General features: G+C 43.6%; 1 protein-coding gene across 19 annotated transcripts in view; it reads right to left on the bottom strand.

Moving 5' to 3' along the window:
• Positions 1 to 14904, bottom strand: part of TIAM2 (TIAM Rac1 associated GEF 2) — a 325018-nt gene that overhangs the window by 55281 nt on the left and 254833 nt on the right. For 18 of the 19 annotated variants that reach the window (XM_045058261.1, XM_019831415.3, XM_045058262.1 and 15 more), the window contains 4 exons: positions 13479 to 13583; positions 13195 to 13273; positions 10557 to 10649; positions 9166 to 9429 (listed from right to left, as the gene is read on the bottom strand). In XM_045058261.1, the coding sequence (XP_044914196.1) occupies positions 9166 to 9429; positions 10557 to 10649; positions 13195 to 13273; positions 13479 to 13583 (541 nt within the window). Of the gene's footprint in view, positions 1 to 9165; positions 9430 to 10556; positions 10650 to 13194; positions 13274 to 13478; positions 13584 to 14904 lie in introns of those variants that run through there. The other variant, XM_019831421.3, reaches the window with a different exon arrangement.

The raw sequence follows: 14904 nt of genomic DNA, 5'->3' as shown, positions 1-14904 counted from the left end.
GCATGTTACAAAATCACATGATTAAAAGATCCATTCAAAGTGTAAAGCCAATGGATTTTAATAGAAGCAAGTAGAAAAGTCCACCATTTATGTTTCAGACCCCACATTGCAACTCACTTTGAAGGAATTACCACTTGTTGAGTTTTGGTGTAATATTAAAGAAGGATATCCACAATTATCTGAAAGATTATTAAAATACCTCTTTTGCAACTATGTATCTGTGTGGGACTGAATTTTCTTCATATCGCTTTCATGAAAACAAACACTGCAATAGGTTGAAACACAAAAGCTGACCTAAAAGCCAGCTGTCTTCTAGCAGGACACCCACTGAAGAGACTGCAAAAATGTAAAACAAAACTATTCTTCTGATCTTTTTTTTTCTTTTTTGGTTTGGAGGCCAGTTCACTAAAAATATGCTCATCATGTTAATGTGAACTAGATTCATTATTCTTACTTTAAAATAAATTTTAATAACTATTTTTTTAAATGTCTAACATAATAAACATTGATAGATAAAATCTGCATAACAATAGCTCTTTGGGGTCCTTGACAATTTTCTAGAGTTGAGGACCTGGAGACCAACAAGTTTAGGAGCTGCAGGACTAGAGCCATTACTATGGCGGTTTGTGACTGTGGTCTGTCAGCACATCCGCTCCTCCCCCACTGTAGCAGCCTCAGTAGGACTGTGGTTCTTTATTTTTGTACCTGTTCCATCAAACACAGTGCTTGACACTTTAACTCAAATTTATTATCTTACAGTTCTGGTGGTCAGAAGACTAAAATGGGCAGCTGGGCTGCATTCCATCTGGAGGCTCTAAGGGAGAATCTGTTCCCATGCCTCTGCTAATTCGAGAAGCTGCATGCATTACTTGGCTCCCAGGCCCACATCACTCTAATCTGCTTATGTCCTCACATCTCCAATTCTGACTCTCCAGCCTCTCTCTTTCACTGGGCCCGTGCGTATAATCCAGGATAATGTCCCCATCTCATGATCCTTAATTTAATCACATCTTTGAAGTTTCTTTTGCCATGTAACTTCTTTTGCTATATTCACATAGCCGTGTACGAAGATAATGTAATAAAACAGAGCAGAAAAATACCCCACCATATCCCCCAACATTTAAGCGTCTCCAGACCAGAATGAGAAAGAAACTAAGACCAACGGTTACCTCTGGGAGACAAAATGGGTGACTAAGGACAGAGGGGGAGAAATTCATCTATGTTATTTAGTTAACAAACACTTATGTGGCCTTCACTATGTGCCAGGCACAATCTAGTTCTTTCCAAAAATTAGCTCATGAATCCCATAAAGATCCTAGACTGTGTTACAGTTGCAAAAACTAAGCACAGACCAATTAAGTGGCTTGTCCAACCAAGATCACACAGCTGGTAAGGGGGCAACCCTGGAACCAAGACTGAACCCAGGTCGTCTGCCTAGTGTCCACACTCTTAACCACTTCCCTACACAGCTCAGACTGTGTAACCCTTCATACTGCTGGAATTTCGTACAAGGCACGTGTACTACCAATCCGAACAATTAGAGATACAGTCACAATATGGCTGTCTCCAAAAGTGAAAACTAAAAAGAAGATATCCCTACATGGTCCTTCCAGATGGTCTCAATTCCTGCACAAGAAAGAATAAGGTCAGGAACACAATTCATCTTTAAACCCAACGCAAAGCGCAAACACGGAAATGCAGACAGGCATCGTCTAGCCGTCAGTAGTCATCATATCCACAGGAACAGTCAGATCTTTTTCTTCTTTTACGTAACAGGCTATAGAGTCTCCTCTTTCCAACACCACCTAATGGCTTCCCGGAAGTACTACTGCATAGCACCCCGGCTCACTGCACATGCACAGGAGACTATATTTGATCCAGTCATCCCAAACTTTCAAATGCCTATTAAAAGTGACATATCCCACAGAAATTTCATATAGTGTTCTTTAGAGAAATTCTGTCAATTTTTACCTGAAAGAGGAATTTGTATTTAAGGTCAGCAGAGATAACCTAGGACTGGTTTTTAACTCACAATGCTGGCAAACTTCACTTACCAGCTTCTCCCTCAGTCCCAAGATGGCCTCATCCTCCATGCTGCAGGGCATCTCCTAACCAGCACCCTCCCTACCACAAGCCAGCAGAGCATGGCTCCTCCCACCACTCCCCTAACTACACCACCTGTGAGGACCATACCATTCCTGGCCACGGCTTCATGTGCTGAGGCACACCGTGGTTCTATAGGACACCTATGGTAATTCATTTATTCATTCTTTCCCTCTCTCCCCCCAAAAAACATTCATTTGAGTATTTATTTTGCAAGGGGCTTGTGGTCGTTAAAAACAATACTTTAAGACCCAAAGGAATGAAACCATAGTCATGGAATAATAAAGCAGATATGCAAGGGGCAGAGTATCTACCCAGAAGCGTTTCAAGCTGTGCATTAGTGGTCATAAAGTGACCAGACAAATCCTCTGCATTTTATACAAGGCAGGGGTAATTAATGCAATAGTCACCAGGTTTTTCAGACACAGGCCATGACATGCTATAAATTCCTGAAATTTAGGGTTTTCTACAATCCCCAAAAGACTTTCCAATTTTATTTCGTGCTCACACACTGGCGAGGTGACCTCTACATGCGGTCTGGGTCCCAGGTTGCATGCTGTACGTGAAATGTCCCCCGGACCCCACACCACACACCTCCCAATTGGTAACTGTCCATCGGCAGTGCTCAAAGCAAATGCTAAGCTTTCTCCAATTTTGCATGCCTCTGTTTTGGACTCTTTGCTCAAAAGAAACAAAAACATCAGTGAGAATTCTACTTGAGCTGAACTCCTAACTCTTTATTGAAAAATTTCTTTTCTTTTTTTAATTTTTTTTTTAACGTTTATTTTTATTTTCGGGGCAGAGAGAGACAGAGCATGAATGGGGGAGGGGCAGAGAGAGGGAGACACAGAATCGGAAGCAGGCTCCAGGCTCTGAGCCATCGGCCCAGAGCCCGACGTGGGGCTCGAACTCACAGACCGTGAGATCGTGACCTGAGCTGAAGTCGGACGCTTAACCGACTAAGCCACCCAGGCGCCCCGAAAATTTTCTTTTCTTAAACAGTGAATTATTATTCACAAGTGTTTTACTTTTCCCACTCAACTATAAGCTTCTTGAGGATAGAAAATAATGACTAATTCATCTTTATGTACCTGCAACATTTAGCAGAGCGTTGTCTAGTTGTTAAATAAACAAGTGAATGGAGGATGAAGAAAGAGAAAAAGGGGACCATATTCCCCTACAACACGGTTTTATACAAGAATTAGTATCTAGGGACCACAGTTCCCTCCTCCGCTCAGAAATCCACATGCTCACTTCCACTGATGAAACGGAAAATGACCTTTGGCACCATTATAAGGAACAAAGATTTCTGATACCAAAGTTCTCTGTGTCCTGGTAAAAGTGGTATATTTCTCACTCATTTTTTTAAACCAAATTTGAATGCACCAGACACCTTTAGGAACTCATATGCTTTTACATCTGGGGATCTGGGGTGTCAGCCAGTCAGACTCAGTAACAGCAGTTTCGCGCACAAACAGAGCACTCCCTGGGCTAAGCGCTGTTCGTCATCCTATACCAGGCTATGGAAGCCCAAGCGCCTTCATCCTCATAAACAGGAAATTAGTGAGTTTGCCACATCAGAGCTGGCTCTGGAATTCCTCCGCTGGTGGAAAGCTGTAGAAGGGGCACGTTCAGTCCCAGGAGCAATTCCTTCCAAAGAGCAAATCTGCATCTAAGTGGCTTCTGGTAGTGTGACCTACACTACTCATACATCAATTTTAGAAAGAGACTGATTCAAAGCTGGGTGAGGAATTAAAAAAAAAAGAACCTTAGGCTTCAACTACCTTCATCATCGGATAAGCACCGCTGGGCTGATATTGTCAAAGCGGGAGCAGGAACACAGGTCTCTATTTGGCTCCTGTCAAGTATACCTGGACCTTCACAGCACAGTGTTAATCGCTGTTTATGGACAGAGACTACGTTAATGACACAACAAGCTTGGTGTTGACAGAAAGACTTTCTTCAGGAACTCTATGCCCAAGGAGACTCTCTTAAAAGCTGTTGGAATTTCTCAAAAGATGGTATACCCCAGAAAAGGATTTTCCATATAAACCACAAAAATGGCATTAACAGGAACCTGGTGTGATGAGGGCTCGCACACCCAACTCACTCAATGGCGGCCTTGTTGGCTCAAAACTAACACCAGCCTCTTTGGGGGATTCCGGTGGCAAAATTAACCTCTCTGTAATAAGTCTTTACAGAGGACTTTTCTGCTCAAAGTCAAACACAGCCTATATATACATTTCCTCTCTTTCCACTGTGGGTAAGCCGAACAGAAATTCAAACCCTTAAAAGCAGGGATCAAGTGGTCATCCATTCTAAGGAAACCAAGGAACTTAATACTGAATGCTCCTCAATTCTCGACGCGTTCCTATCTACTCCACTCTTCACAGAGGATCACAGGAAGATCACAGCCAAGCCAGTGACTCTGCGAAGTTCTTCGCTTCTCGGTGTACTCAACTGGCTGAACCGGCCAGTGTCTCCTGAGAGTGGGCTGCGGAACACTCGAGCTAACAAGTCAACTTGCCGCATCCTGAGCCACTTAGGACAGTGGTGGTGGTTTGGGGAGTATAACCCTCACTGAGAGAACACCACACAAACACAGCAGCTATCATTTGCTGAGAACTTCACACAGATGATCTCATTTCATCCCCAAACCCTTGGCACACAAGGCTTCAAGAAAAGGTAGGTCCTACCTCTCAGGTAGAGACCTGCCTCCTTTAGAGTAATGGCCCCAGGGCCGCGTGAATGAGCCCACTTAACAAGGAAGCTCACGGTACCCCAGACTTCCGAAGGAAGCTGACAGCCAGACCCAGGAATGTGCATTTCAAGTTCATCAGGTTGAGCCTTAAGCATCACAAAGCCTGGGAACCATTTTCCTCAACATCATACATACCAATGAGTCCTAAATACCAGTAGGATGCTTCTTTTCTAGAAAAGCAAAGATGCTGAACAGCGAGCTACAATCACTGCCCTGGTTCCTCAGGATCTGCTACTGTGGCCAGCACTTTTCTTCAGTCAGGTACGTAAAGAATAAAGGGTTTTGTTTTGTTTGCGCTAACCTGATCAAGAGACTAAAGCTAAAAAAGATAAATTTCGGGGCGCCTGGGTGGCGCAGTCGGTTAAGCGTCCGACTTCAGCCAGGTCACGATCTCGCGGTCCATGAGTTCAAGCCCCGCGTCAGGCTCTGGGCTGATGGCTCGGAGCCTGGAGCCTGTTTCCCATTCTGTGTCTCCCTCTCTCTCTGCCCTTCCCCGTTCATGCTCTGTCTCTCTCTGTCCCAAAAATAAATAAACGTTGGAAAAAAAAAAAAAGATAAATTTCTGGATACCTAACAAAACCAAAAGTAGACCAAAAGCCCTAAAACTCAATGTGGCTTGTCCCCAGGGCCTCACACATTTTGAACACCCAATACGGGGTCAGTAAACATTCCTCACGGAGAGTCAAGATAGGATCAAAACAACAGCTCAACAACTTCTTTTATCTTCTGATATTCTTACGTTTCTAAACAACAACAACAACAAAGACAGGTCTTCCCGTCCAGAGCACCAGCTGGGTTTTGGGGTTTGGTTTTTTTTTTTTTTTATTTTTTGTTTGTTTCTTTTAATTAACAGGTAGAGGAAAACAAAATGGGAAAATCTTCCTTCTTTTCAAGTATTGGGCTGCCTTCGGGTAATGCCAAGGGAACATGAAACTGGGGGAAAGGCAGACTCTGAGATGCCCACTCCTAACTATAACTCAAAATTATATAAAAATTGCTTATCAAAGTCATTTAAGTTGTTTCCTTTGTGTAATTTTTAATTTTTTTTTAGCAAGAAAATGGGACTACCTTTTTCTAATTCGATGGCCAAAGGACAACAGGGTAATTTTATTTATTTTTTTTTTATTTTTTTTTAACGTTTATTTATTTTTGAGACAGAGAGAGACAGAGAATGAACGGTGGAGGGGCAGAGAGAGAGAGAGGGAGACACAGAATCGAAGCAGGCTCCAGGCTCTGAGCCATCAGCCCAGAGCCCGATGCGGGGCTCGAACTCACAGACCGCAAGATTGTGACCTGAGCTGAAGTCGGACGCTTAACCGACTGAGCCACCCAGGCGCCCCTAGGGTAATTTTAAATAAAACATGAAGCTACATAGGAGAGGGAAGAGGAGACTCCATGTTTGGAATTCCTGCCACGTAAGGAGCCGGGCTGGACACACACAGATGTGGACTCCCTCACGGTGACCCATTCGGCTGAGGGGTGAAAGCTCGTCTTCCAGATGATAAATCAAGGTTCAGTGTCTTCAGTACAGGCTCCCCCGGAAGCAGAGTCCAAGCCAAGGGCAGGGGTTTACAAGTTCATTTGGAAGGTGATCCCAAGAGGCCCAAGTGAGGGAACAGGGAAGGTGAGACCAAAGGGGAGAAATCCCATAAAAGGTGTGCAAATGGGGTTGCTACATGCAAGTGGGGCTCAATTCCTCGGGGACCACCTGAGGAACTGGTCCACACCTCAGGACTGTCCCCACGGTGGGTAAGGAAGCCAGCGCGTCTGGCTACCCACCTGTCGCACAACCGGCAAGCGCAGCCAGGACTCGAATCCAGGTCTGACTCAGAGGCTGCGTGCCTGCCACCACGCCATCCCACCTCCCACTTCACAAACGCAGGCTCCCGAGTATAACCGTGATACGGTGCACAAATGCGGGACTCAGTCTTTTCCTCTTCCAATTCCCCACCCCGTGCTACCCCTTAGTTTCTTTTTCCCCATCCTTAAACACACACACATTTCCTTCTGAGATGCTCACTCGCAGGCATCTTCTTTCTTTATAAGCTACACAACTACTTCAAAAGAGTAAATAGGGGCGCCTGGGTGGCTCAGTCGGTGAAGCGTCCAACTCTTGGCTTCAGCTCAGATCATCTCTCAGTTTCGTGCGCTCCAGCCCCACACAGGGCTCTGCCCTGGCGGCACGGAGCCTGCTTGGGATTCTCTCTCTCCCTCTCTTTCTGCCCCTCCCCACTCACACTGACTCTCTCAAAATAAATAGACTTAAAAAAAAAAAAAAAAAGAAAATGAAGAAAGCAAATAAATTTGCCAAGTGTTTGGGGAAGCAGCCCATTATGACTGTTCTGTTTCCAACATAAACACGTTATTGTGGAACAGCAAGGGGCAGAGACAGCAGAACCCCAGGCACAGGGTGGTGGCGGGATCCTGGGGAGAACGATTCAGCCCCGCTGGGCACACGGTCTCCCAGGAAACCAGGGAGGGGTCAGGGGGCTCTCCCCGGATGGCAGGAGAGCGCCGTCTTGGGACGGACGAGCAGACGGACGTACTGTGGCTGTGGAGGGACCTGGAAGAAGACCAGCTGTGGAAAAGCATGACCAGTCTGACCAGCTGAGCCACGTGTATACACAGGCATCGGTATCCCTTAGGGAAGTTAGAAAGGCTTCGAGCATTAGAATGGCTACCTGGGATAAATAATACAACAGCTTTCTGACCTAGGACCTCTTTGTACTGTTTCTGCACAAAACAAACAAATGGGGTAATAAATAAGTTTAGCTGACCCGCTTGATCGTTACTATTTAAAAAAAAAAAGGTAAATTTGCCACTTTCGCTGCTTTCTACAGAAATTTATTCTTACAGTACCAAAAGTGCTACAGACTCTGCAATGATTTCTTATTATGATAAAATACATAGAGATATAACAGGCAGTGAACGTATCCCTTAAGAATAATGAATCCAATGAACGGACATAGGCATGTGTTATACAGAACACTCAGGCCTGTAACAGAGCCCAGGGTCACTGAGTGATGGCCCTAATATAACCAAGTAATTAATTAGTTCCATCATGATTTTTGCTTTATGACACCCGTTTTTGTATGCCAAGAGTCAATTTAATGGCATTTTAAATTGGAGTACAGTCCCAAGAGAGGAGGAGAAAGCACTCTACACCTTATTGAATCACAAATCTTACATCTGATGTTTTTAGTTCCAAAAATGACCTAATAAACTTGCTTTATAATTAAATCTGAACAACTCCTCTTTTTGTGTTTTTCATTCATTTCTGGTAATCATGCAGAGATGTCAGTCGGAAATCTGTTATCACCGCAATTAAGAATAAAAACTCCCTTGTGTGCACATAACAATAAAGACCCTATGCTCAGTCTTGTGTGGGGGCTTGACCAGCTTCCCCCAGGAATACAAAGGGAAACTACAGGTTTTCAGTATTAGCTGGAGCCTCTGACTTACTTGCCTGCAACATATGAAGTACGCATGAATAATAAGCTCAGAAATCCACACCTTCAGATTAATTCCTCATATGGAAATTTTACCTTTAGAAAAATAAGCTGGCATACAGCTTTCCATTTTTAAGCGTTGGCAAAATTTTAAAATTTATGGCCTACATTAAAAGTTTGCAGTTGGGGCGCCTGGGTGGCGCAGTCGGTTAAGCGTCCGACTTCAGCCAGGTCACGATCTTGCGGTCCGTGAGTTCGAGCCCCGCGTCAGGCTATGTGCCGACAGCTCAGATTCTGTGCTTCAGATTCTGTGTCTCCCTCTCTCTCTGCCCTTCCCCTGCTCAGGCTCGCTCTCTCTCAAAAGTAAACATTAAAAAAAAATTTAACCTTTAAAAAAAAAAGTTTGCAGTTTACTGAGAAAACAGTACTTAACAAAAGAGACAGAATTAAATTGTATCAACTCTTCTAAGAACCTAAGAGATTGCTGCAGAATGTTTTTGCCTTAGAGTCGACTGAATAGAAAATCAACTTTGGCATTTATGTTGGCTTTTGTTTATCTGCAATCACAGAGCAATTACAATACAAAACACTGTGGGTGATTTTTAAAGATTCTGCGATTTTAAAGAATATTATTTTGTGCAGAAATTTATTTTCTTTTTCGTGAAAGTGTTCCAATTTCTACAGTGCATGGGATTTTTATTAAATCTACTTGGTTGGCATCTGTGCCCCCCTAATAAGTGACAAAACACTCTTCGAACAGCCTAAAAAACCTAAGTTTGCAAGCAAAAGTACAGCTTCAAAATATCAACTGTTGATAGCAGCAATGAAGAAGGGAGAGGAACAGAGCCTTACCATTGGTTGTATTCTTTTTAAAGTTATTCAGGAATTCCTCCAGAAGCTGGGACTGGTTTGGAGGGGGCAGCAGACTCTTCTGGTCCTTTGAGAACAAGTCGCTGTCTGACCGGGAAGAACACAAGTTTCCTTTTGTCTCTGGCGGCCGGGCGATGAGAGTGAGCCCCACGCTCTTCTCAGAAAACAGGGTCTCCATCTGCTTAAGGTCCAGATCAGACACAGCTTCCCCATTTAAGGTCATGATTTCGTTGCCCTTTCTCAACCCTGAGAACAAGCAAGAGGAAACAGAGGGAGAAAAAAAAAGAGATGACTGGAAGAGATATTTTAACATGAAGGAGGAGGACGGCTACGAGCTCAAGCCATGTGTCCGCAGGGACCGTTCCGCTGAGGTCTTCAAACAAAGTGCTGAAGAGTACAGCATGTGGATGCCACTGATAACAGATTTCAGCCCACTCAAGACCGGGGTTGGAAGGAACGGTTCTGTGGGGGCGCCTGGGTGGCTCAGTCAGTTAAGCGTCACCTCGGCTCAGGTCATGATCTCGTGGTTTGTGAGTTCAAGCCCCGCATTGGGATCTGCAATGACAGCACGGAGCCAGCTTGGGATTCTCTCTCTCCTCCCCTCTCTCTGCCCCTCCACTCTCCCTTCTCAAAAATAAACAAACATTAAAAAAAAAAAAAGGAGGAGGAGGAACAGTTTTGGGTTTTCTGGGGGCAGGGGTTAAGTAAGCTTCACACCGAATGTGGCACTTGAACTCACAACCCCAAGATGAAGAGTTGCATGCTCTACCGAACGAGCCAGCCAGGAAAGCTCTTTGTTCCTCTACCTGATGTTAAATGCCCTGTGAAATAACACTTGTTTTCTTCCACTTTCTTTCTCCAACTGTCTGTACACATGCATGTGTCTGTGTGTGTGCGTGTGTGTGCGTATATGCATATATATGTTGTCTCTGTATGTGTACGTAGTCTCTTTCAAAACACATGCCCCACACACAAATACTCTATGCACATACATATGCATATGCATTTTCTTTTTAATTTTTAAAAATGTTTTATTCACTTTTGAATGTGACAGTGTGAGCGGAGGAGGGGCAGAGAGAGGGGGGAACAGAAGATCTGAAGTGGGCTCTGCGCTGACAGCAGCGAGCCTGATGCAGGGCTCGAACTCACAAACCATGAGATCGTGACCTGAGTCGATGTTGGACGCTCAACCGACTAAGTCACCCAGGTGCCCTATGCATATGCTTTTTCAATTAAACTATTAAGTTTACTTTATTTTTAATTCTAGAACAAACCATTTTCTGACAGAACTGTAAGAAGAAAATTTCCCTAGGCAGACTGCATTCCATAGTTTTGAATTAAGAGAGAACAGAGACACCGCGTGCCATGCAGACCTTCTCCATATGCCAAGCCGTCAGGGAGAACGTCACTTATAAATATTCGGCTGAGATGCTGATGCTCGTCCACCTGCGCTGTCACTGCAAACCCTAGGAGTGAAAAGAAGAGAAAAAAACAAGTCTAAATTCAGCACACTAATTAATTTCTCCAACTCAATCGGCAGTATTCCCCCGGACATCTATTCTCACAAGTACACAGTGTCAAGAAAGTCAAATCACAAGTAATTTGAAAACACACATTATCTAGCAGGGGCAGGAAAAGGGGAACATGTCAGATCAAAAGGTTTAACATGAGCGCACAACCCTATTCAAAAGTGGAGACAATCTACCCATGTGTAGAGCAGCATTATCTGCAATAGCTGAAAGGTGAAAACAAGCCAACCATCTCCCACCAGATGAATGGAAAACAAAACGCAGTGTAGACATAGAGAGGAATTATTCACTCATAAGAAGGAAAGAGATTCCAATGCATGCTGTAACACGGCCACACCTGGAGGACATTATGTTCTGTGAAATAAGCTGGTCACAAAAGAACAAATACTGTAGGTTTCCACTTAATGTAATGTACTCAGGGCAAATTCATACAGACAGAAAGCAGAATGGTGGGGGGCAGGGGCCGGGGGAGGAGGAATGGGCAGTGATTGTTTAATAGGTACAGAGTTCCAGTTTTGCAAGATGAAAATAGCTCTGAACATGGACGATGTTAATGGCTGCACAACGTGAATGTATTTAATGTCACTGAACAGTCATTTTTTTTAATTTTTTTTTCAACGTTTTTTATTTATTTTTGGGACAGAGAGAGAGCATGAACAGGGGAGGGGCAGAGAGAGAGGGAGACACAGAATCGGAAGCAGGCTCCAGGCTCCGAGCCATCAGCCCAGAGCCCGACGCGGGGCTCGAACTCACGGACCGCGAGATCGTGACCTGGCTGAAGTCGGACGCTTAACCGACTGCGCCACCCAGGCGCCCCCTGAACGGTCATTTTTAACCGTGCTTAATGGTTACAGTAGTAAACTCTGTTATGTGTATTTCACTACATTTTCAAAAAAATTTTCTAGAAGTTGAAACCAGAGGATATTCTTACTGAAATAAATAAAATTCGAATACAAAATGTTTGTTAAGAAACAACTCTATATGGGGTTAGGCATTTTAAGTAGGTAAAAAACCACTTGGATGGATACCATACTTGCCCTAAATGTGACCACACGCAAAAACCCAGGTGAGACAGCTCCTCCTCAGAACGCACTCGGAGAGGGCCTTTGTCTGGGATTCCATAGTTAGGAGCACTCGTTTCCCTGACTAGGTCCCAGAATAAGGTGAGTTCTTTGCCAACAAAAAGAATGACGTTTCCCTGTTTCCTCTGTGCCTCAGGCAGAGCCTTGCAGATGGTGGTCACGAAAGGGGATCTTTGTAAGTATCTTCAGTTATTCAAAACACAAAGAAGATTCACAAATACCCACCACGGAAAGTAGAGTGGAGGCCACAAGAATACAGACAAAATGCTAAGAAGGCTTCAAAGGGAAAACCAACACAGCATTGGTCAGACTATGTAAATTAACAAACAAAGAGCATGTCCATTATAGCAATTAAAAGAAAAAAAACCAACAAAGAACAAATCACAAGAAAACATTAACATATTACAATGACTGGAATTTGATCAGGTGGATTCATTTCAAGGGGAAAAATTACATCAACGTATCCAACAAGAAATAGTCTTTTATGGAGGTGTGTACTGATCACGTCTAATTATTGAGTGCCCATGGTAAAAGACAGAACAAAATATTGAAATGAACATTTAGACAAGAGCACAGTCCATGAGGAGCTCAAAGCCAAGTTTAAATACATACACATGGAAATGCAAGGATCAAATATTACAAAGTGACTTGGGTAACACTGACTATTAATTTTTAAATTGAAGGTAAGGCAATTAGATAAGCATTCTTTACGAAAGTTAGAGCTTCATGGGGTGTCTGGGTGGCTCAGTTGGTTAAGCGTCCGACTTTGATTTCGGCTCATGTCATGATCTCATGGTTTTTGGGTTCGAGCCCCACATCAGGCTCTGTGCTATGCTGTCAGTACAGAGCCTGCTTGGGACTCTCTCTCTCTCTCTCCGCCCCTCCCCCACTCTCTTCTCTTCTCTTCTCTCTCTCTCTCTCTCTCTCTCTCTCTCTCTCTCTCTCTCTCAAACATTAAAAAAAAAAAAGTTAAGACCTCCAGTTAGCTCTTGGAAGGCATGGTGGATTTACACAGAAAAGAGGAAATGGGGCAGGGGAACCGTGAGGGGCAGCATTCCAGGCAGGTAAAAAGCTGAGACCAAAGACATGGGGGGTGAATCAGAAGTTACCCAGCCTAGAACAGCACCTCGCACGCAGGAGATTCGTTGTTACTCTTAATCACCATCACTTCAAACTCATCGTTCCTTTTAATTACTTTGGCATTTTTCCCCAGTGTTAATGCCTCTCTTTTTAGCCCAATATAAATAAACAGAGATGAAAGGAGAGAAAGGAAGTTCAGAAACCAGGGTCATAGTTTACACTAAAACGTAAACATAAATTTTAAAAAATGAGGTCCGAGATCCCGGGGCAAACTAAGTGAGGATGGACAGGGGTTCCCTGACGGGGGATCCTAGGCTCACCGAAGTCAGACACACTGCCGGTCTTCGTGAGCTGCACATCATAAACGCTTAGGGGAAAGATTTCTATTTCATCATAAACCTACAAAAGGAAAACAACAAAATCAGAAAATTTAATGTCACGGTGTCTTGGAAACTTACTTCGATGATTTTCAAACTAGATGCCAAATTCAAACGAAGACCCGCCCCCGCCGCCGCCCCCCCAACCACATACTTCTAAAATCAAGAGGCCATGGATGGGGCTCAAAGTTCCCTTTCTAAAGCCTTTCTAAATGCACACCACTTGCCTGCTCTTGCATACATTCGTATGGCGCGGGGACGCAGTCCTCGACGTTTTCGTCTACTAATCTTCGAAGCTGCAGGCCATGGTGGCTGGGTTCCAGCTGCCGCATCTGTGGAGAAAATGACAGCTACTCAGATTTTGCATGTTCTTTCTAAACTCATCATGGTTCATTCAAAATCAAAGTGGAAATCCCTGAAGGAGATACCGTATGTAGCTTGTGGAGTTTAAACCCATATATGAGTTCAAATTTAAATGTGCAAAAAAAGAAAGAAGGCACAGATCATTATTTTTAAGAATGTTTTCTCTAAAGGGGCACCTGGGTGGCTCAGTCAGTTAAGGGTCTGACTTTGGCTCAGGTATGATCTCACGGTTCATGGGTTCGAACCCCTTGTCGGGATCTGTGCTGACAGCTCAGAGCCTGGACCTGGTTCGGATTCTGTGTCTTCCTCTCTCTCTGCCCCTCCCCCACTCACACTCTGTCTCTTTCTCTCTCAAAAATAAACAAACAGTAAAAAAAATTTTTTTTTTAATAAAGAGGTTTTCTCTAAATGATACTGCTTGTCACTAAAGAAAGGCAGGAGATGTACTTTTAAGAAGTTATGGTAGTATACACCTGATAGAGCTTACCATCTCAGCAAATACTACCCTTTTATACATTGGTTTCACCTAGCTTGAAGTTGTTTCTCATTACTAATTTGCGAAATGTGAACAGTCACAGAATTAGGATTGCGTACTACAAAATTTTTTCAAAAGGAAAGGGTATATGCACGCACTCATTTGTTCGTTCAGGAATTGATCCCAGGCCTATGTAACTGGATCTAATTGACCCACTACTGCTTCTGGTATCCTCCGGCATTTAGAAGACTTATGAACCTCATAACTGACGCTGTGGGTATAAAGCAATATTGTGGGCTGTCTGAATAAAAACCTTACATGACAGAGCGAAAGGAAATTTTCATAAGAATGCAAGCTACATATATAAATGGTATCCTAAGGCTGCAGTCAAAGCAAGAAAATTAAAAGATAAATAAATTAAAGATCATCCACACCTACTGTGTACCTGGTAAAGAGTTACCAAAGTCTACATGCTTTTTCTTACCATGTATTTGATGGCATTTTCTCTGAAAACTTAAAAATAGCTCAGCTCTGCTACGCCACCTGGTGGATTAAAAACATCTGCTCTGACGTGGAGTCTTATCTCAGAAGGTTTTTTAAGACTTGGCATAAATGTTCTTTTCGGAAGGAAAACCCAGTTTGAATAATGAGTGAAACATCATCTCATGACAATCTCCAGGCCGCAACTGTGAATGGCGTATCAAGTTACTTGTTCAGTCTGGAGAAACTCGGTAAAACTGTTTAGGATTAAATCAAACTACTTCCAAGTTTATGCCACTTTCTTCCAGAGCAGCGTCTCTAAGGAATTTCAATAA

The sequence above is a fragment of the Felis catus genome, chromosome B2 (genome assembly GCF_018350175.1).
Source record: "Felis catus isolate Fca126 chromosome B2, F.catus_Fca126_mat1.0, whole genome shotgun sequence".
Taxonomy (NCBI): domain Eukaryota; kingdom Metazoa; phylum Chordata; class Mammalia; order Carnivora; family Felidae; genus Felis; species Felis catus.
Note: the sequence above shows the minus strand (reverse complement) of the source record. Positions and strands in the feature narration are given on the sequence as shown.